This window comes from Melanerpes formicivorus, unplaced genomic scaffold (assembly GCF_026170545.1).
Source record: "Melanerpes formicivorus ecotype bairdi unplaced genomic scaffold, bMelFor1.0.p_v2 SCAF_6, whole genome shotgun sequence".
Taxonomy (NCBI): domain Eukaryota; kingdom Metazoa; phylum Chordata; class Aves; order Piciformes; family Picidae; genus Melanerpes; species Melanerpes formicivorus.
Window position 1 is genome coordinate 14,218,817 of NW_027142358.1, and position 22,707 is coordinate 14,241,523.

The window sequence follows — 22,707 nt, forward strand, 5'->3', positions numbered from 1 at the left end:
GGCTCATGCACGTGTTTGCAGACACTTGTGCTTGGTAAATGAATAGCAATGCTCTGCGTTTTGCAGGGGAGGGGGAGCAGCAGCAGGAGGTGATGGCTGGGTTGGATGGGGTGGGGAGAGAGGAATGGAGTGGAGGAGGGAGGCAGGGGGTGGCTGAGGTTTTTGTGTTGCATGCTCCCACCCTGTCTTTCTGAGGCGGCAATTGTTCCTTCGCAGACGGGGTGACATAGAAGTCCCTGTAATTCGCATGGCGAAACTTGCAGGGAGCTGCATGTGGCTGTGGAGCTGGGAGTCATTGTCGCCGTCCCCGTTCCCACCCCCTCCTCCCCTTGGCGGTCCGGGGTGTGTGTGTGCGCGATAAGCGGCTGCTAGTGCCAGGCACCTTGGGAGGGTTGTGGTTGGAGCATGCTGTTCCATCTTGCCCGCCCGGGCGACTGGCAGGATGAAGCACGCGCGTGACGCTCAATATTTAAGGCTGCTTATTAGTGTGTGTCGCGCGCCCGCCCGCCCTGCCGGGCTGGTTCCGGCGGCCGCCGTCGGTGTCTCGCTAGCGATCACCCTCTCGAACAAACTTCAGGAGCGGGTTGGGCGGCGGCAGGTGGGGGAGGGTAGCGGGGAGGGGGGGTGCTGATGGGGGGGACAGCAAACGGACGGTAGCGGTAGCCAACGGGAGAGCGGGTTTGTGAGAACTCTTGCCTCCACTTGCGGCGTGTGACCAATCGCTAGCGCTCGAGGCCCAGCAGTGAGGCGGGATCGGCTGGTGCCGGCGGGCGGACTATGCGAGTGAGTGGCGGCGGTGGCAGCCAGTGGCAGCCTTTAGACCCGCCCCTTCTCGCGGGTAGGCGGGGTTGTCCGTGGAGGGAAGGAGGTGTCCTTGGTGATTGGTAGGCCCGGCTTTCCAATGGGAGAGACAGTGTAGTTGCTGGGCGGAACAGGGCCGGTGTAGGAGCTTGACGGACATGGGTCCGCGGCCTGTGAGCGTGGAGCGGCGTGCGCAGGACAGCCCAATAGTGGGCACCGGTGGGCGGGGCACGGGGGTAGGTAAGGTTTTAATGAGACTCCATTGGGCTGTAATCAGTGTCATGTCGGATTCACGTTAAGTACAACAGGGCGAAACAAAATGGCGGCGTAGGTGAGGAGAGCCGCGGCGATAGGGGGAGTCGCGGCGGCCGCCGGCAGGGGGGCAGCGCAGCAGCAGGGGCAGGCGCCTCGATACAGTCTGGCTGCGGGAGCAGGGGAAGAGCCGGCAGCAGGGGGAGCCGCTGCGGCGCCTGGAGGAGGCTCCTCCCCCCGCCGCCCCAGTCCCGCGGAGGTGAGTGGTACTGGGGAGGGGAGGGGGTAGGGTGGGCCCTTTTAGCCTGCTTCCCGGGGACGCGGCCGGGAGGCCGGTGTTGCCGCTTCCCCCGGTACCGCGCGCCCTCCGCCCCCGTGGGGTAGGTGCAGGTGCACGCCGTCACTTTCCTCCTCTGGCTGCCGTGTCCTGTGGGGTCGCCATGCCCCGGGTAGCAGAGCTTGCGGGCTTGAGGTTTCCGTCTTTGAAATTAACAGTGAGTGAGGTGTGGAGGTTTCAAAAGCCAGCCCCGACTCGGCCCCTGTCACACACAACAATGCCTTGGCGCCAGACACTAGGCGTTTCGAATCTTCATGGCTTAGGTATACTGCAGATATTTCAAGTAAGTTGAGAAGGGGAATATTCAGACCGCATTTCGGAAGTGCTGTTCACACAGTATTTTCCTTGCCCAGACTTCACCTTCATCATTCTGTCACTGAGCATCTGCAAAAAGCAAACGGATACCCCTTCTGTTAAAAATCGCTGTTCCAAGAAGAAATGGTTTCAGTGGAGCCCTCTTCCAAGATTAATTGCTGATCATGAATGTAACCTTCCCATGCTCACTGTTGTTCTCTAGTGTTATGTTGCAAAGTGCTCCGAACTTCCATGGAAGAGGGTGGGAAGGGTAAATTTGGGTGATTTTGCTGGCGTCATGTTGTGCTGATGCTGTTTCACCTGGTGGTGCTTACTGCTGTCATGTTGTGAACTGCTTTTTAGCATATGATCTTAAACTAGCTTGTGTGGGATTGCAGAGTGCAAGCACTTCATCAGTTTGATTCACTTGTACCACTCTTACTTCCCACCCACTAAATCTTTTGATGTAGTTTTGAAGTTACTGTAATATCTCCTCACGTGTCTGTTTAAAGCATGGGCAAATGTCATTGTCCTTCCATATGGTAATTGATAGCTGTATGCTGTACCAAGAATAATGCAGCAGTAGCTAGCTTCATGATCTGAGTAATTTTAAGAGTACTGTGTGTGCTGGGAGTGCTTTCCAGGGTCTACTTTGGTCTCTTTGTAGATGCATGTGTTTTGCAATGTGGAAATAAGTATTTTGCCTCTTTTGCATTGTTAATTGAGATAGAAGTGGAATACAGAGTTGATTAACAGCACCATTCTAAATAACGGTTTGGAGGAAAGTAGAATGGCAAAAAGCTCTCTGAATGCAATATCAGTCTTCTTCCTTCTCTGCTGCAATCCTTACCTGACCCTGATGCTGCAGCAGAGAGCTGGCCTGCTGCTGCTTCTCCTGAGTGTGTGCAGAGCAGGTAGGAGGGAGCAGGATGAAACCGTGCTTCACAGGTCACCAGCAGGTTGCACAAGTTGCTGTCATCACTCCCCTGCCTCCCTTGTATTTTTCCTTTTTTATTTTTCCTCCCTTTTTTTTTTTTGGGGGGAAGGGGAGGGGGTAATCTGTTTTAACTTTGGTTTTTAAAAGTTTAACTGTGTTTGTGTTTAAAACAGCTAGAGCAAAGTTTTTATTAGTTTCTCAAAATCTCCATGACTTTAGATTGCATTTTGTGAAATGCTCTTGGATACTCGTGCAATAACTTTTTGTTTTGTTTCTTGGGAAGGGGAGAGCATAGGTAATTTTTCTTCTTGTTTTGTTTTCTTTCTTTCCATACAGCTTGTTTCTGTGATCTGGATCACTTGGAAATAATTCCAGATACTAGTTCAATCTAAAAAAGACCTATTGCAGGATTAGTGATGACACCTAAGATTGACATGTTCAGTCTGTGCATTCTTTAATTAGAATCAGCTGTACAATAGGTATGTACTTCATAAAAGACATATTTGCACTTGTTCTAAATCCCAAGCTACAATTTTGCAACATCTTTGTATTTATCTAATAATGTATGAGTTAGGTAAAAGGACAAACCTTGGCTAGAGATAGATTTTCATGTTTTAAAGGTAACATATTGTATTTAACCCTCCAAATGCTTATTTTTTGCAACTGCTCAGTAGCAGAGTAGACAAGAGTCTTGGTCAGAAATATAATGTAGACAAACCTTTACAGATGTTCTTATTTTCAAAATTAAATTCTGTGGAGTGTAGAAGCTAAAATATGTCAAATGACAGAGCATAACAATTGTTGCTATAAAATTTGAAAGTGGTCCTGTGCACATACCAGCATGGAAAAATCTGTTCTGCAATTGGATGGGAACTGTTGAGGTTTTGATTAAAAGTTATTTAATTACAAAGGGAGGAAAATTATTAAGTAGACATGAATGATTGCAGCTAATTTATAATCACTTGAAAACTGGCATTTCCTCAAAATCTGTTAGGGTAAGCATCACAATTTTTATATTAAATGATGTGTGACCAACTTTTTGTGGTTTTGGTGAAATTGAGTTCTAAACTTAGAAGCCTGAATATCATTTTGAACTCTCTGCATCCCCTTATGTTGAATCTGGAAATTTTATTTCTAAAGCAGTTTGGGTTGTTATGGAGATGTTATTCTGAATCTTACATATGGTAGACCTTGTTAGACCGTGTATCAGTTGTGGCAGTCAGGGTGCTACACTTCAAGCACACATGCAGTTAGAGTGGCAGTGTAACAGGGACTCAAGTTGTGGTAAAGCAATTCCAAAGTTGGATTGAATTGGCTTTGCGTAGTTTCCTACAGCAGAATGAACTCAGATTGTGTTGGAAGGTGTGAATTTAAGATGTCTTCATTTTGAATCTTGAAATATCATGTACTGTGTTTTGGAAACTCCACTCCTGCAGATACACTCATCTGCTGTTGATTTAGTAGGTGCTAGTATGCAGGAGGTTCTATTACACATAGGGAGTTTTAAGTATATAAGTAAAAATGTAGCTGTGAATGTAAATTGCTGTGAAATTCGTGTACCAGGCAGCAGACTTAACATGAAGATACAGGTTTGTGCTCACCTTTTGCCACAGTCATTAGCCAATAAATTCCTGTAACCCACAAGTTATAGCATTTATACTGAAATGTTCATCGGTGTCCAGGTGCTTGGAACAGACCCTGCACTGTGTGTTCTGGAATTTAGTGAAAGCAATGTGATTGCTTGTATGAAATTTAATACAACAGTACTGCAGTGGGTTTAAAAATGAGGCAAGTATGTCTGACTCAGCAAATGCAGTGTTCATGAAGACAGCGAGTACTTAAATGCTGAAGACTCACAGCAGAACAGCCTAACTAGATAATTTCAAAACTTAAACAGTAGCTTTCTAGGAATCTGGAGCTTTATATGTAGTTATGGAGAACTTGCAAATCTCTATGCAGAGTATATAAAAGTCTCAATCTGAGCCTCCACTGTATAGAGTTCTGCTTTGTTTTATTACTGTATTGTCAGTGTCAGAGTTGTGAGAGTTAGTAGGATTCAAAATACCATGGGATTTATTTTTTTTCTTGCCTATATTTATCTGCTATTTTGGAATTATTTGAAAACAGTGAATATAAACAATGCTGTTGGGGAAGAATGGCTTTTGCTAGCTGAATGTCTGTTTACTTAACAAGTTATTATTTTATTACAAATACCATAAATACACAGAACTGTTGCATGAGTACAAACTGGAAGCAAAAAACAGGATCCAATTATTGAGATCAATAGGATTCAGCATGAGAGCTGATTAAACTTCCAGGCCCTACATTCATATCAGCAATGTGTCTTCATTCTATCAATCAGTTGAACTTTCATATTAATAAATCTGAAAATGCCTAAGCTTAAGTCAAACCTAAAGAATGACAAATTCATAAAATTGATTGTTTAATATTTCTACTATTTGGGTATAGAAGAATTTTATATTAACTGGTAACCAGCTGCTCCTTTGTTATCAATGATCCCGTTGTATAGGTATAATAATGTATGAAATGTGATCTGAAGTTTATATTTAAAATTATTTTTGGGAGGTTAGAGGGAGGAGTGTTTTTTGTACTCTTTACAGTTGTAGAGCCATGTTTCTAAGACATTGAAAATAATTTAAATTACTGTATCAATTCAGGGTTTTTCTTAAATAACTTACGCAAGTTTTAAACATGATTGAAATGCAAGGTGAATTAAATTAATAAGTGAGGTCCAAGACTTGTGTAATCATAGATACTTATCAGCTGCTTATTACACTGTTACGCATGCAGTTTCAAATTAGCTCAATGTTAGATTTCGCTGTGAAACTAGACACTGGTGAATCTCATGCTTTGCAAGACAACCTGTGTCTTGAGAATGAAGATTTTTTTTCCTTTTCTGGTTATTAGTTATTTTCTATTGATTTGAAGTTGCTGTACAGTCCTGTTAGTCTTCAAGACTTCCCCCTCATGTTTCATGGCAAAAAACCTCCAATACCCCTGTGATTCCTTTCCATATTATAGGGTACCTAGGTATTAGTGAAAATCATAGAAAATCTTAGAATCAATAAGGTTGGAAGGACACAGTGCTAGCAGCCGAGTTCTGATATTTTTCTGAGTTGTGTAGTTAACATAGAGCATGGGACTTGCAGGCAGTGTACTGTAAGAAATGATGGTAGTTAATAATTTGACTTTCATCAGATGGGGATGATTTTTTAAATTTGTTTTAGTGCATGCACATAGTAATTTTGTTTGTGTGTTTAGGAATGATTTGTAGGCAGTTTGGTTTAGAGAATGTTTTCAGATATTTGGCTGCATGGAAATTGTCCAACAAATCAGAAGTAGGTTAAATGTTGGAGTGATGGAGTTCAGGAAAACTAAATCCACTGAATGTGATGAGAGTGGAAGGATTTGATAATGACTTGTTTTACATGGAGTGGGAATTGGTGAACATTTGATATTATCTCACAGAGATTTTTGCATACTACACACATTCATATATTTACAGTATGAATTCATGTTTGAATGCATTCTGGTTTTCTTTACTACTTCAGCATTAACTGTTTTCTCCCTGCCTCTTTCCTTTTTAAAGGTTGCAACAAACTTTCCTGTCAGGATGTACAAGTATCATCACAAATTACTCCTTTCTACCTTTCCATAACGGTAACGTAATTGGGAATTTCAGTTAGCAGATATTTCCCTGTCTTTTCCACTTCTCAGGATGGTTATTTTTGAGATTTATCCAAGCAGAATGTGGAATCCTTTGATTTGTGTTTGAGGTGTGAACAACTTCAGAAAGATCTGCTGAAAGGATAAGGAGGAACCTCTATGGGTAACCCTTGGCTGGAAACAATTATTGGTCAATCATGGTAAAACTTGCCAACCCTCTTTATACGGAGTGGATTCTTGAAGCGATACAGAAAGTTAAAAAACAAAAGCAAAGGCCTTCTGAAGAGAGAATATGTCATGCTGTTTGTGCTTCCCATGGATTAGATAAGAAGACTGTTTCAGAACAGTTGGAGCTTAGTGTTCAAGATGGTTCTATTCTTAAAGTTACCAACAAAGGCCTTGCATCCTACAAGGACCCAGATAATCCTGGACGGTTTTCATCTGTCAAGCCTGGCACTATTCCTAAATCTGTTAAGGGATCTAGAGGAGCCTGTAATGAGCTTCGTAATGTGGATTGGAATAAACTCTTGAGAAGAGCAATTGAAGGGCTTCAAGAACCAAATGGCTCCTCCCTGAAAAATATAGAGAAATATTTGAGAAGTCAAAATGACCTTGCAAGTATTTTTAACAATCCTGCCTTTCAGCAGAGGTTGCGTCTTGGGGCCAAACGTGCTGTGAACAATGGGAGATTACTGAAGGATGGGCCTCAGTATAGAGTGAATTATGGCAGTTTGGAAAGCAAAGGAGCTCCAAAATACTCCACCACTTTTCCAGCTTCTCTTCCACCTGTCAGCCTCCTACCCCATGAAAAAGACCAGGTAAGTCTGAAAAGCGATAGCAAATACAATAGTGCAAACATGATTCTTGCTGTTCTTTATTTATTACCTAATGCAAAAAATAATGTTTTTTCTTGTTCTTTATTTACCCATTGAAATGTATATAAGTGAGGATGCATGTTGCAGATAAGTGCAGAGTCAGTTCTGATAAAGGAAGTTTACTTAGTTTCTGATATCCTGCTGTTATGCATTGGATAATTTGCTTTTTGGATTTTCAGTAGAGCAGCAGGGAAGAGTACAGATGTATACCGTTTTCGGGATGTAACATGGTTCTGTCTTGTGTGGCAGATTAGATTGTGGTCTTTACCTTCATTTTATGTCAGGATGTACTGATTTCCTTGTAATTTGAACATCACCTGAAATACTTCCAGTAGGACTCCTATTATTTTAGTCTGTTGCAATTACTAACTTTGAAGGTAGTTGTAAGTAGATACTTAGCCTTAAAGCTCCAGTTAATAGGAACTGGAGTTAATGTAAATATTCTAGGGATATAAGTGAAGGTGTCATAGTGACAAATTGAGCTCAACTGCAGAATCCTCATATGTTTCGGTTTTGTTGGAACTTTCTGCATGGATTTATTTATGCTGTTGCTTGGGCCTTGTTTTCAGGTTAATTATTTATGGAGTATAAGCCTTGAGGGAGATGGACATGTCAGTTACTGTTTTGTTTATGAAAGGATAGTGTCAAAGACATGACTGTGGACATTCTTTGATCATTCAGCTTTTATGAAGAACTGTGTTTTGAATTTTCAGTGTAGTTTAGGGGTAAAAAGTTACCTGTTCATCTTGAATTGGGTTGCTTAAAATATTTGTAAGTTGATGGCTTGATGGTTGTGGGTGGTTGTTGTTGGTGGGTTGTTTGTTTGTTTGTTTTCCTCCCCTCAATGTTTGATGCCAGTTATTTTTGGCTTGGGATAATCCAGACAATTTTGCCATTGCAGAGGTGTCATTAGTGTCTCTGAGAAACTACCTGATGGTTTTCACTTGCCACCTTCTTTCAGCAGATTGTAAGGTGCTGAAGGGGGCAGAGTAGAAAGGTCTTGTGTTAGAAATATTTAATGAAGTCTAAACACTTGTTTTGGAACTGTCAGAGGTGATGCTACAAATGGTGGTAGCTGTAGGTTGATGTATTTTGTGAGCTTCTCTGTATGTTAAATATGGTGTTTGTGTGGATATCTATTTCTGTCAAATTAGACTTCTTGGGTATTTGAAGAATGCATGGAGCTTCATGCTCAATCAGAATGGAAAGTCTGAAGCATTGCTTACTGTGTGATTACTGCTGTAGCCATACAAGATAAAGATTTAATTACTTGCAGTGATAAAGCTGTGTTAAGTATATTCAGAGATTCTTCCGTAACTCTGATACTTCAGTAGCATGAAAAATTTGGGGGCTGCAGTACTGAGCAGCTAAAATAGTTAAATACAGTGACAGTTTATGTGGATTCTGTGGAAACAAAGATCTCCCCTACCTACTGGGACTGGCATCCATTGGAAAGAATGTTGGGTCACAGTTCTTAAAAAGCCATTTCTGCCATAGTAAAATGCTGGTGTAAGGATAAATCTGTCTTTTAGAAGTTAGCTAAACAAATCTGTTCTCTAGCAAGTGCTTTGGCAAGAAATAAGCCTTAATTTAGGGTGCCTCAAAATTAGCAGTGTGACTTGGTTGTTTAAAAAAAAAAAACAACTGTTCAGCCTACACTTTCTCCTGACGAAAGTAGTTTTGATGTGAGATCGGTGAATCTGTAGTTGTGTATCAGTGCAGGGCACAGCTTAGTTGTAGTAGTTGTGGCACAGGTTACTGGGCGGGGGAAGAAAAGAAAATATCTCTATATAGACTTGGTTTAAATATGGTATTTTTGCTGATCGGTACAGCTTAAATACCCCTAAAGTTCTGAAAGTAACTGTAAATAGATGTCTCTGTTACTGGGATGTGACTGCATGTTCATTTGAAATTGATGAGCAGAAAATTGAATAAGCGGAATGACACTGCTGGAAAACCATTAGGCTGGTTTTATTGGAAGTATTGAAGTGGCAGTATGGGGCATGTCAAGCTTATTTACTGAATTTTATACAACCAAATGTAGCCAAACTGGCCTCTCTCAGGAATAGCTGGTCTTTGAGGAGATTTGGGGTGCGTGTTGTGGTGGTGGTGTTTTGTTTTCTGGATTTTTTTGTTTTGGTTTTTTTTTTTTTTTTTTTTTTTTTTTTTTTTTAATCCATTTATATACTTAGCACAAGTAAGTTCTGTCTGTCTGCAAGGGTGTCTATCTTGCTTGGTTGTGTGGTGTGTTTGTGTTTTTTTTTGTTTGTTTTTTTTTAAGTTCGTGCCCCCCCCAATAGTTGAGGTGGAGTATCTCTTCTGTTGACTTTCTTTGAGGAGAACAACAAACAGGAGAATGTGCAGAACTCTGTTTAGATGGCTTGGGAAGTTGGGACGATTCTGACTTTTTAAAATGCATAATTAATATTGGGGTGAGACAGTTAAGATTCAGTGCATTAGAACTGCGTCAGAGCTTTCCCCTTGGCTGGCTGAGCTTTTTCACTCACAGTACCAAATGCAGACTCTGAACCTTTCTTCATGAGCAAGTAAAAGGTGATCAGGAGCAATACAGTACTGCCTGTGTATTGTTGGGGTTTTTCTGGTGATTTTGTTTTGGTGTAGGTTGGTGGTGTGTGTGTGTATGTTTGGTTTTTTTCACCTTCTCCACCCATCACTCTCCCCTCCTTCCTGTCTTCACCCTTAGGCATCAATGTACCTGTTAGCCTGAGAAGATAGACACTGTTGCAATGCGGTGCCACTGAAGTTAGTTTCGCAAAGCGGGAGCCTTGAGGATGTTACAGAGGTGTTACATTTGATGAAACACTTAACGTAGAACCGGGATCTGGAAGTGCTAAATTTTCTTTTCGGTGGTGGTGATATGGAGGTGCTTTTCTTGTTTACATATTAACTGGGTCATCCAGTGCAACTAGATACGGTCCTCTTCTTTAATTAGATGTAGAAATAGCTGCAGTTAGCTACAGCAATGCAGATTGCATTGTATGTTTTATCTTCCTGTATCTAGGCCTGGAAGAAGCATTTGTGTAAAAATGGTATGTTTTCTTCTGGATTTGGACAAAGGTAGCTGTCATCAGCTATATCGTGTCTAGGCTGTACATCATGAGTAGTATAAATTGTATTTGGAAAGGACATTTTAGCTATCACAGATATTCTGGTGCTTAACGTAATTGCTTACTTAATGTGAGCAGGGTAACTTGAATCAAAGCACTTCAAACGATGCCTGTTTTAAAGTATTTCACTGCTATGTTAATGGACCAGCCTCCAGCCACAGGGGGAGTTGACTTAACAATGAAGGGAAATTAAAAACTGTGGGGACCTTCAGGATGGAGACTTGGAAGATGGTGGAAGAGAAAGTAGAAACTGTTTCCTGAGTTAAATCTCTTCTTCATGAGTTGGGACAGGGGGAGGGTTGGGTTGCAATTTCAGGTGTCAGTTTTTGCAAGCAGGTAACCTCTTCGTAGTTTCCTATGGAACCATCAGGGAAGACCCTACTCATCCTTCTTTCCCCCAGGTTGGATGTTTTTGAGCATAGTTCCGCATGAAGCGCTCATTATTCTTGTTTATTGTAAGGACTGATCCCAAACCTTACCCTGCATGCGGTTTAATTCTAAGACTTGCTATAAAATTCAATTTGCTTTAAATTTAATTTGTGTGATGTACTGTAGTGAGTCCTGTATTGGAACTGACAGCAATGATTTAAAGAAATGTTGTGTAGTTCCAGCAGTTCTGTTTGTTTGTTCACCTGTGTTATTTTATGCAAACTCTTCTGACTTAACTGAAAGTAACATTTGATGCCTTAGCTACAATTAAAGGTTTTACTCTTTGCATTTTTTTCAAGATTGATTTTTCTTCAACTACTCAGTACATGAATATCTCCTTTGTAAGGATTCTTTCTATAATACAGAAATTCCAGAAGTCTGCCTTAGATGTAAGGATGGACTACCTTGTATAATTTCTCAGAACTGTATCCTTTACCTATCTTAAGTCTTTCTTCTATCTACAACAATAGTGACAGTCTTTACTCTTGAGGTGTTTTTTATTGCGGCAGTTAAATGTGATGCTTCCATATTATTTCTTGTTGCGGGAATGTGTTTTATAAATCAAATTATGGGAAAACATTGATAATTTGAAGTTGTCTGGTTTTTTGACAGATTTTTTTTTTTAAAAATTCTTCTCCTCAAGAAGCATCTCCAGGTGTAGATCAACTGCTGGTCAGGGAGTAGTTTTCCAGTTTGGTAGTTGGAAGTGGTAAATGACTATCACTTCTGAAAGAATTTTAATCTAGTACTGAGAAAAGAGTTACTTGGTGTAAATGGATTCCAAGTTGTAAAGAAAACTTTTAGTCTTCTCAGTTGCTTCTTCCAAAAAGCAGCTCTCTTCTCTGTGTTCAGGACTATTTGCCTGGGTATAAGGACAAACCCATAGTTCCAATGATTGTGAGGACCTGTTTAAACTCACTTAGCTGACAGATCCATCCCAGTTGGTTGTGGTTACCTGATAAGATACTTCTAAATTAATATTACTTCCTGCATTTGCAAAATCACTGGTGTGTGGTTTATTGTTCTTTTCCCCTGTCTGCTTATATTCCTCCTTAGTGAGAGCAATGATAATTGGTGTCACTTAGATTTTTCTGTGGTGTGTTTTGTTTGTTTTCTTCCCCCCTCTTCAGGTTGTTGCAGAAGGTAGCTTAAGTTTTGAATTTACAGGCCCAGGCAGGTGTGTTTTACAATATGCATAGTGTGAAATGTTAAAGGAATGTCTGTGTAGGCAATTCCAGGGCTGTTGCATTTAGCTCTCAGTTTATGGTGATTATTGTGACTTCAGGTTGTGCTATAGAGAAGATGCTACATAAGGAAAAAGTCCTGAGAGGAAGGGAAACTGCAGACTTCTGAATTGTCAACTTTAGGTCTTGCCTCTTCATAATGGGTACACGTGCAGGAATTTCTGTTTTCTGAAGCATTTTGACTGTAGAGGAGCAGAGAGTTGACCCCTTGTGTTTGTGGTGCTACAGCACTTCATTTACAACTAAAGCAGTGCTAGGTGGAGTAGGCTTAAGACTTCTGTTCTTGATTACAAGCAGGACTTTGGTATGGGAGAAGTTGTGTATGATCCCAGTGAAGTTGTCTGGACAGCATGGCTGGTATTTTTTCATCTAGGATGAATTCTTAGTAGAAGTGGAGACTAGCATAAGCAGTGATAAGTTTGCTACATTTTCCACATGCATTTGATTTGATCACCAGAAGTGTTTAGAAGTTTGTTTCAATTTCATATTTTTGTACCTTTTTTTTTTTTTTTTTTTTTTCCCTAAATGGTGAAAATTACTGACTGTTGTTTTAGGAATTAATTTTTATGTAATATCCATGTGTCTATGGCAAGCTTAACTAGCAGTGTTTGAATTTGGCTCAAGAGAAGACAAATATCAGTGGCACCATGTTTCAGATGTTTGGTACACAAAGTTCTTAAATAATGAATATGTAGTTAGAAATAGCAATTGAAAAGAGTGTAGTCAAGATAAAATTATCATAGAAGTGTAGATTGTTTTGTGGCACTGCTTTGTTAAAACACCTGTTTCAGCACTATTAGGTGATTTATCACTTCTTATAGTGAAGATGGAAACTGCTGTTTCTCAGATGACAAAAGGATGAAAGGTAATAGACACAAATTGCAGCAGGGGAAATTCCAGTTACATAAGGAGAAAATCCTTTATAGTGAGGATGGAGAGACATGGAACAGGGGCTCAGGGTGACTGGAGTTTCCATCCTCAGAGAGGCTCAGAGCCTGAGGGAACATTTGAGTCCAGTCTTAAGTGGTATGTTAGGGAATATGCTTCAGAGGTCTCACCTAGCCGAAAGTACTCTCTTTCAACTTGGACTGGAAGTTTGCCTGCTTCCTCTTACTGTTGCCTAATGGAAAGTGTAGTTTCTTTATGCATGGCTATGATGAAGATTTGCAGACAACTGCATCAAATATAAAAATGTAAAGAAGTTTTTAAGAGGGATGGAAGTTTTATCTGGGAACACCATTGCTGGAGAATTCAAAGTGTATTTGTTTTGGGGTTTTGTTGTTAAAGTTTCTTTCATAAGAATAGTGATCATCCTAATTTCTGCCTTCTTGCGATTTACTGAAATCTGGTAAAATAAGAACTTAAAAAGGTGCTAAACTTCTATCTTTATATACTGGACCTAGGAGGCTAGGTGTGAAGTCTTCTTACGCTTTATTTAAGTTCCACCATTATATTATGTATATACTTAATCTGGTGATGCTTGGAGGAACTGTTGTCCTTTATATTGGTCTGTGAAAATGTGAGTAATGCCTAAATTGAAAGTACTGTGGAATTCTTTAAAGTGCTTAGGATTAGTGGATAATAGGGAGCAGTTAGTGAAGGGGTTATACAAAAATGAAGTTGAAGAGTGATGAAAAATGCAGTGTTTGAGCCTAAAAAAATTTCTCAAAATTTCACTGCACTTCATAGAACTTGTTAACTAACTACTATTCTTAAAAAGGCTCCTGTTCCAAATTTAAATTTCTACTTGTTTGTTGTGGTTTTGTGTTGGGTTTTTTTGTGTGTGTGTTCCCCCCCCTTTGTCCTCTAATACCGGTATATCTACTGTAGGAGGTTAACAAGGATATGTTAGTCGTAGAGGAACATGATAGTACATTGATGTCAGTTTATAGACATACAAATGAAGTCTTACGTAGTAAACAGTGGGATTATATGTAAACATAGTATATTCAGATCTGAATATGCTTGCTTTGCCTTGAACTGTTCAGCTCTCTTCCTTTTCCCCTTTATCCTGTTGTGAAAACTGAATGTCACTAAAAGCTTGCTAATGCTGTTTTGCAAATATTAATGCTGCTTCAATATTGGAAAAACCCAATTTCTATTTATTTTAACATGCTTGGCAGACATTCTGCTGATTTAGTAAAACAAGCTTTCATGCAGATGTTACAGATGTTTTCTGAAGTTCTAAAAAATTACAGATAAATCACTCAGTGAATTACTAGAGAGAACCACTCACAGGGTAGATTCTTAGATAGCAGCATGTGCTATGTCCATGCAGAATGGTCTGTTGTTGTGTTTATATATGCATATCTATTTTTATGTAGTTAAAGTTCATATTGTCTTAGAAACCAGTGGCTTGTCCTTCTGTGACAATTTAAAAGTGACTCTTGGGTCACTTGATGTACCTGTCTACCATATTCTCATGGAAGGAAATTATTGTTACTGATGTAATTTAATGGTTCTGAATGCTCTTAAACTTTAAACTACTGCATTTGTAAAGGGGACAGCTTCTATTGTAAAAAAAAAACCCAGTTCCTCCTTTTTATATCTATGCATTTAACTTTACTTACTTGTGAATAAAAGTTGAAGATATTTTACCCTGGATAAAACACAGAATGCAGTAGTTGTTTAAAAAAAAAAAAAAAGCCCTTGGCTTTAGCTAGTCCTTCTGCTTTACACTCATGGAAAATTATTTAAGAAGTAGAAATTTGAAAACACGTTTTTATGTTAATAAACCTGCTGGACTGGACTGTATTTGAGAAAATTACTTTGACAGCTGGCAGCTCTTTTCTGCCTAAGAAACACATACCCCCCAAACAACAAACAAACAAACACAACCCCCCCACCCCCCCCCCCCCGAATGTTCATGCTTCATTGTGGAATGTGTCATATTTAATTTTCTGTATGTAGTATAGTTCTAAACAGAACTGCCCCAAATCAGCCCATATAAAACTGAATCTCAAGATGTGATATTGTTTCATTCTCAATATTATATTTGGGTGTATTTTGAAGAGACCTCTGAAAGATTTGATTTCTAAAGAAGAGCTACTAGTGTAGCTGAGGACAAGCCTTTTCTCTTTCCTGATCTCTTTCTGGTAGCAAAATTATAATTTGCTTGATACTTTGCTGTTACAAGTGAGTTTCACTAAAACAAGTGAATTTAAGATTTTCTTGTAAGTATTATATACAATTAACTTTTAAAGCTTGATGCCTTAATACTGTATTTTAACTTAGTTAAGTTATGAATGTCTTAGCATTCTTAGTTGGAGAAGAGACCAAAAGTAACTCTTTCACTCCTCTATAGCAGGGGAGGGAATCCTAAGATAGTTTCAGTAGCTGGAGTTGTTTGAAACTTGAATTGCTTAATGTGCTTTTCCTCTCAAAAGTACTTATCTTAGGTTTTAGCAAAGTTGCATCACTCCTTAATTACTAGTGCTAGCCTCAATAGCAAATAGCTTCTTCTTCCCACAACACATGCATTTTGTTTACTTTGCTGTTACTGATAACGTTGTGAGGTCAGCAGCTTTAAATAAGGTTAGTGTTTGTCATTTATGTGCACAGCTATAATGACTCCCATTGTTAATGCTTTCTTAAGCCATGTCAACTTGCTTTTTTAAAAAATATGTATTTGATAGATTTTATCAGTTAGAGTAGACATCTGTTAGGAGATCAGTAGCAATCAAAATCACAAAGAAATTGTTGGCACATGATGCATCTAAAATATTTCTGGAAGTTCAGCTTCTTTATAGCTGTTGCTAAGAGATAAATTTTCATTGACATGAGGGATGTGAGGACATGTCAGCATGCTACCAGTTGTTTTATAGGCAGTTAGCTCTGCCGCCTTGCAGATGGTTGGAAAATTCTTGGTAGTGGGTAAATGTGTGCTGATTATCTCATTGAATTAAGGTTACCTTTTGTCGTTCATTGAATTCTGCAGACCAGGCACTGAGCAGCTGCTCTACTGTTGAATTCTGGATTTAGTGAATAGAAAGATTATGCTAAAGGGTGTTTAGTCCTATTTCAGGTACCGAGCTTTGCACCACTGTAAGAATTTTTTTGTCTTCAGTGTGTTAGTAATCGGGGCAATCCAAAAAGACAGCACCTTCACTATTTTGTATAAACTTTGTTTTCACCACATGCTCATTGATACTTTAAAGCTTTGGAAGCAGGTCAGAAAGAGGTTACAAAAGAGCTGTTGTTTTTTCTTCCCTCTGGATTTTCTCCCTCTGTCTTTCTTAAAGTGGAGCAAAGGGAAGTAACTCTAATTTCTGTCTACTTTTTACATTACTAATTTGGGGTTGTGTTTTGTTAGTTTGGAGTGGGAGTGGGGTGATAGTGTTGAGTTTTTTGTTGTTGTTAGTTTGCTTGCTTGTTTTTTCTCTCTAGGAAGGCTGATTTGATAGTAGTACATGCAGTGAACAGAACTTAAACTAGTTCATATCTTATTGATGAGACTTCCCTCAAAACCAGTTTAGACAATCAATGATTATAAAGTTCATAAATACATCTGTTTAATTTGGATTGCACTTGTCAGTGTGCACTTCATCATATATTTAAAGGTTATAGTTCACTGTCACATTAAAGCTTGCTTGTATTCTTCTTTTCCTGCCCTTTTGAAAGCAAATTAATAGGCAGAATTAGGCTTGCAATAAGGTTGCTTTTATTAAAGACTGTTTTCAAGATTTAAAAAAAAAATATTTCATTTCTGGAATTATTTTAGAAATGCATGTTTGAGGAAGGAATATGTTCATTCCCCAGTTGAAGACATAATAATTTGGATTGCAGAAAGCAAAACCACTTCTGGATTGTTAAACAGTGTTTATAGTCTTCCAAAAGAACCAGTTAAGGTCTTCAGTGTGGTTTTGTCCAACAAAATTCCATTTTGTAAGGATCTGAAAGGTGGGGTGTTTTTGAGAGTAATTGTGTTGTTTTGGAAGTAGTGGATAAAAAATAACTAGAATAAGAGATTGTCGTAGGAACTGTAATAAAGGGATAAACTTTTGTATATTGTGCTGGATAGAAGGGGGGTGTCTTCTGCAACACAGGAATGAATTGAGGACTTAAGGGATCTTCTAGAGAGCCACTTAAGCTATTATGGTCTTCTGAGTGAAATTTACAAATCCATTGGAAGCAAATGTGTTTGGTATTACAGTATCTCTTTTCCAGGATAAGAGTAAAGAGAAGAGGGCTAATAGTTTTAAGGGCCTAAAGGGTCACTGTCTAATGCACCTGGTAGGAGATCCAGTTTGTTTGTCTTCTGTGATTCTTGAAAGTGTAAGGGTTTTGGTTTTGTGTGTGTGTTGTTTTGTGGTTTTTTTACCCTTTTTTATTTTATTTTTTTTTAAACTTCTGGTCAAGTATATATTATCTTAATGGGTTCTTAAATGTCTTCCCAACCCTGAACCCAAATAATATATACTGATTAGATTTCTGCTTAGTGTCCCATCGTCCATGCAGTATAAAGAAGTATTGTTGGTCTGTTTCTGTTGAAACTACATTGTTCAAAAATCAAAAGTCTATTTTTTATGTCAGGATTATAATTTAAAAGCTGATTAAAAATAATTGTTTGAAGTACAGAATTTAGAAATTAAATTTAATTTTTCAGTTGAACAAATTTTTTTACTAGAAGTGTTGTAAAATGGGTCTATGATACGCTGAAGGTACCTTTGCATGAAGCCTGGGAGCTGGAATGTTTTCCCTGCTGTAAAAGCACTTGTAGTGGTTTGAGCCTTAGCTGAGAGTTAAAAGCTCAAATGGGAAAAGGCTGAGAATCTCTTCCCAACTCCCTCCCCCCCCGCTTCAAACAGGGAGAGGAGGAAAAAAAAAGGGGGTAAGGAGCAAATCCACTAAGCAACAATCTGGAGTCAGCTTGGAAGTAGAGAGGCAAATATTTTTTTTCTTCAAATTATATATATATATAACAATAACAGGGAAAAACAAGGTTCACAAGGGCAAGGAACACGAATGGATGGGAGTGGGACAGAAAAAAAATAATACAAAACCAGTCTTTCTCTGAGGAGGTGCAGAGGCAGCAGGGAAAAGGATCAGGTCTGGCCATGTGGCTGAGGAGCAGGAGGGCAGCTGCAGTAGCTCTCATCCAGCAGAGGCAGGAGCCAAAAAGGAGATCCAACTGCTATGATGTCCTGCTTGTTATACCCTAGCTGGACAGGGAGGGGGAAGTGGAACAGACTCAGCTTTCCCGGGGGGAAACACCCTTCAGGGAGTGTAAAGTACCCGCAAGCCCTCCACCCTGCTTTCTTATTTTGTTTTCGGAAAGAGGCGTTAACCCACCACAGCACCACAGTCAAATTACACATATTTGAAACTGGGGGGGGGGGGGGGGGGGGGAGAGAGGAAGCAGCTTCATATTTGTTTGATTAGCTCCAGTGTGTTTGTACCCTAATATCAAATAAGTTTCCATTTCTAAATATAGTGTTAGCACTTTGGAGTACCTTCTGTCGTATATGTTTGAAACAGCTTCTCAGACTGAAGAAATCACTCTTATCTTGTACCTAGTAGTATTTTCTACAGATTTAATTTTATTAACTTTTTTTCCTTCCCTTCTGGCTTACTGAAATGCTGGCATCTATCTCCAGTGTATTTCCAAACATTTCTCTAGATTACTATTAAATATCTAACAAGTTCCTTTTGTGACCTAGTTCATGTTTTGAAAGGAAATAATGTTCATAGGGTATACAAATCTGAGGTACTGTTGAAGAGAAAAAGCTTTTAAAAAATATTCTGCTTGGCATCTGTGTCAGCTTCAATGTTAAAACTATTACATAATAGTATGTATGACAATTCAAAATTTTAATAGCTTAGCAGCCATTCCTAGAATAGGAGGTGACTAAGGTAAACTGGTTATTAATGCTTTCTCTGGGCAGTCAAGACCAAAATACAGTGGCTCAAGCAATCATGTCTTTCAGTTTTGAGGGAATGTGGCCTCATGGGAAATGAAGATGTATATAAGCAGGCTGCCTAATAACATCAAAGTTATCAGAGTTCAAAATGACAGCTTTTGGCGCAGCCTTGGTTGCAACACTATTGCCTCCTGGCAGTGTTACAATGTGCCAAACAGTAGAACCAGTATGCATTGCCTGTATTTCTTACAAGTTGGGAAGTTCTACTCCTGTTTTGTGACCTAGCGGTCCCGTTTACTTCAGGTCTCTTTAAGTCCTGTAGTAAAGGGTGATTACTTTTGCATAACTTCTTATAAAATACCGCAAAATGCTAGAGTTGGAGAAAAAAATTCCTGCCTTGCTAATATTAAATTTCAACTGTTTTCTTGGAAGCAATTTCACCAGGAGGAGGTACTACAGGAAATAGTTCTTACTACCTTATTATACTACTCTTTATTAAAACCATGCTGTTAGACTGTAATAGATAGGGCAATTAAATTCGTTGGGGTGATGCTAGCAGAGATACAACGATAAATGTTTTGATAGAAGCAAAATGGCAACAGGGTAGCATGACATAAAACTGCATTTCAAATGTAGACAGCAGCTATCACATGGAAAGTGCTATATGAATGTATGTTTTTTTTCTCTTGTAGTCTGTTGATATGTTGACTTTTCTGCAGAAGTAAAAATGCCAGTTTTGTTGTGAGTTTGGAAAGTATTATTACAAGAAAGTCATGTTTATATTTTATTTGTATCTTGAAAAAGCAAATTCCATGGAGGTACTAAGAAGTGTCCTGTCATGGAAGTGGAAGGCCATGTGCAAAACCTGTATACACTATTTGCAATTAAACTAAATCATTAGGGTTGTTTCGCCTAAATTACTAGTTAATATTCAGACTCTACTTCTGGAGTGTTACCAGCATCGCTGAAGACAATATACTGTGAGGGTTTGTTACTTTTGTATTCAGAATGCTTCTCCAGAGTACTGCTTCAGAAGTTACTAACACAAATAGTGGAAGTGGTAGGAGAGGCCTAAATACTGTGTCAAGGTGGACAGTTTTCATCCTTTCTTTTCCAATTTGTGTTCATTGCTTTGTACAGCGTTTTTTCTGAACTTTCCCCATGAGGGAGCCTTAACTGGTAAGATCATAACATGAGTTTTGTTGTTTCACTGTTCATGATTAGAGACCATAAAAAGTCAACTGTGATGAGAGTTTACCATTATGACATAGGATACAGTATATTGTTTCCTGTAGTGTCATCATCTTTATTAAATACTGCAATATTTTTACAGTAATTTGGGAAAATGGGAAGCATGCACAGTAAGTGTTGGACTGCTTGTCTGCAGGGGTGGACAAAAACCTTTCTGACGTTTTATTTCATTGGCATTAGCTTCTTTCACCCACCTATTTGCCTTCCACCATCAGTTCACACAACTTGAAAGAAGCTTGAGGCCCTATCTACAATGTATTTCTTAACTTGAGTAGAACTGACTAGAAAATGCAGGCTTAAAGCAGTGCTTAAGTTTCCAAAACCTTGGCAAGGAACAGTCAAGTCCCTTTCTCCATGGATTATATAGCTTCCTTTGAATGATGCATCAGACAAGGCAACCATACCACCAGATGCTCAAGATCCTTTTCAGCTGTCACCAGTACTGCTAGGCGTCTACCTGTGAAAACTTCTGGTGACATTTGGCTAGTGTGTTACCCTTGATAAAATACATTTTCTCAGGAGAAAAATGTCCTGAGTGCTAGCAGGTTTTTCTGTGCTGGCTGTCAGGGTTGACAAGTGACACATGTTAAAAGTGCAACAAGTAAAAGACAGGGTCTTTTGCCTCCTGACAGGAAGTAGCTTTTTTACTCTATTTGTGCATGTGTTGTTTTTTTTTTTTTCCCCCAACATTGTTGTTCCTAGTAGTACAACATAAAATACCTTAAATCGTTTGAAATTCTAAGCTCTGAGTACACCTGATGTAAAACAGTAATTAACAAACCCCTAAAAGTGTGTAACAAAAAGATGTATTATGCAGTTCACATTATGTATGAAAAGAGACTCTAAAAGCAGTGTTTTTGTCATGGTTTAAGACAGCCTCCTCTAACAAGGAAGCCCTCTGACACAGTTTGGGAGTGACAGTGAGAGAAACAAACAAAGTCCTGTGGGTGCAGCAGAAACAAGCTGGCCATAAAAAGACCCCGCAGCTCTTCAAGTCTACTGCCAGCCCAGTGAAAGAAGCCAATGCCTCAAAACTGGACATAGGAAGCTTATGTGCCCAGGGCCACATAAGTCTGATCTTGAATGTCTCCAGGGATGGAACCTCAACCATACCCCTAGGTGACCAGTTCCCGTGTTTTAGCGCACTCATTGTGAAGAAATTTCTCCTTCTGATGCTTTGTTCCAGCGAGCACTTTTGTATTAAAGCTGGCATAATGCAAGCATGGTATGGAATACTTACCAGCGGATTCAATTTCTGTTAGATATAGAAAAGCATCTTTCATCACTGCTTTTAGCTTTGTAGACAGTGCAGTTGAAGGCAATTGAGTCTGTCTCTCTTTTCTACTACTGTGTCCTCCTTCAGCTCATTGAAGACCATGACCTCTGTTGAGGTCCAGTAAGACAGGGCATCTTTGCTTTCAGACTTCCAGACCTGTTATGCTGAACAAGATACAGACTTTTTTTCAGATCTTCTTGTTTTTGGAGATAAAGATTTTGTGGAAGTAAATGAAAATGCTCATGACTAGACCATGGCACCAAGTGCCACGTCCAATCTCCTCTTGAACACCTCCAGGGATGGTGACTCCACCACCTCCCCGGGCAGCCCATTCCAATGACTAATGACTGTCTCAGTGAAGAACTTTCTCCTCACCTCGAATCTAAACTTCCCCTGGCACAGCTTGAGACTGTGTCCCCTTGTTCTGGTGCTGGTTGCCTGGGTGAAGAGACCAACCCCTTCCTGGCTACAACCACCTTTCAGGTTGTTGTAGAGGGCAATGAGGTCACCCCTGAGCCTCCTCTTCTCCAGGCTAAGCAATCCCAGCTCCCTCAGCCTCTCCTCATAGGGCTTGTGCTCAAAGCCTCTCACCAGCCTTGTTGCCCTTCTCTGAACATGTTCAAGTGTCTTGATGTCCTTCTTAAACTAAGGGGCCCAGAACTGGACACAGTACTCAAGGTGCAGCCTAACCAATGCAGAGTACAGGAGCAGAATGACTTCCCTGCTCCTGCTGGCCATACTATTCCTAATGCAGGCCAGAACACTTGCTGAACTGTACATTGTCTTCCACGTCTTATGGAACATGGAACAGAGACTTGGCATTTTAAGTTGTTTGGGTAGAAGAAATTCTAACAACATGAATTCCAGCTTTTCCCAGTAGAATTTAGAATTATTTAGTGTGTTAGTCACTAAATGAGATTTGAGTCAGCTAGGACGCTTCCTGCTCACTGTTAGTCCAGGAGGGTATCTGGCATGGTTGGACTTTTAGAACTTCTGTCTGCATGTCTCTCTCACTCCTGTAATTGGAAGTAAATGTATTAATATCTAGTACTGGAGGTAAATGAACCTTGAGCTGCTTTTCAGTCTCAAAGTAATGAGTCTAATATATTGAAATAAAACCTTTGCCCGTCAATGAATGTGGTACTCTAAGTAATTCTGTGGTTTAAATCTAATTACATACAGTGGTTTTAAAATCAAACTTTTGCTGGCTGCAGGGCAAAGCATCTTAAGCTTTGTCAAACTTAAACTCTATGTAACGTGAAATTACTTTTAGAGTAATAACTATGATCCTGTCTCATGCAATACATTCTGTATGTACAAGAAAAAAATTGCAGCT

The 22,707-nt window shown here is 39.6% G+C and overlaps 1 protein-coding gene across 6 annotated transcripts in view; it reads left to right on the forward strand.

The window, feature by feature from the left end:
- KAT6B (lysine acetyltransferase 6B) overlaps window positions 1-22,707 on the forward strand; it is a 99,816-nt gene that overhangs the window by 483 nt on the left and 76,626 nt on the right. For 3 of the 6 annotated variants that reach the window (XM_068139852.1, XM_068139856.1, XM_068139857.1), the window contains exons 1-3: window positions 641-1,312; window positions 2,958-3,100; window positions 6,232-7,126. In XM_068139852.1, coding sequence (XP_067995953.1) covers window positions 6,506-7,126 — 621 coding nt within the window. In that variant the 5' untranslated portion in view covers window positions 641-1,312; window positions 2,958-3,100; window positions 6,232-6,505. Of the gene's footprint in view, window positions 1-640; window positions 1,313-2,957; window positions 3,101-6,231; window positions 7,127-22,707 lie in introns of those variants that run through there. The other 3 variants (XM_068139854.1, XM_068139855.1, XM_068139853.1) reach the window with 3 other exon arrangements.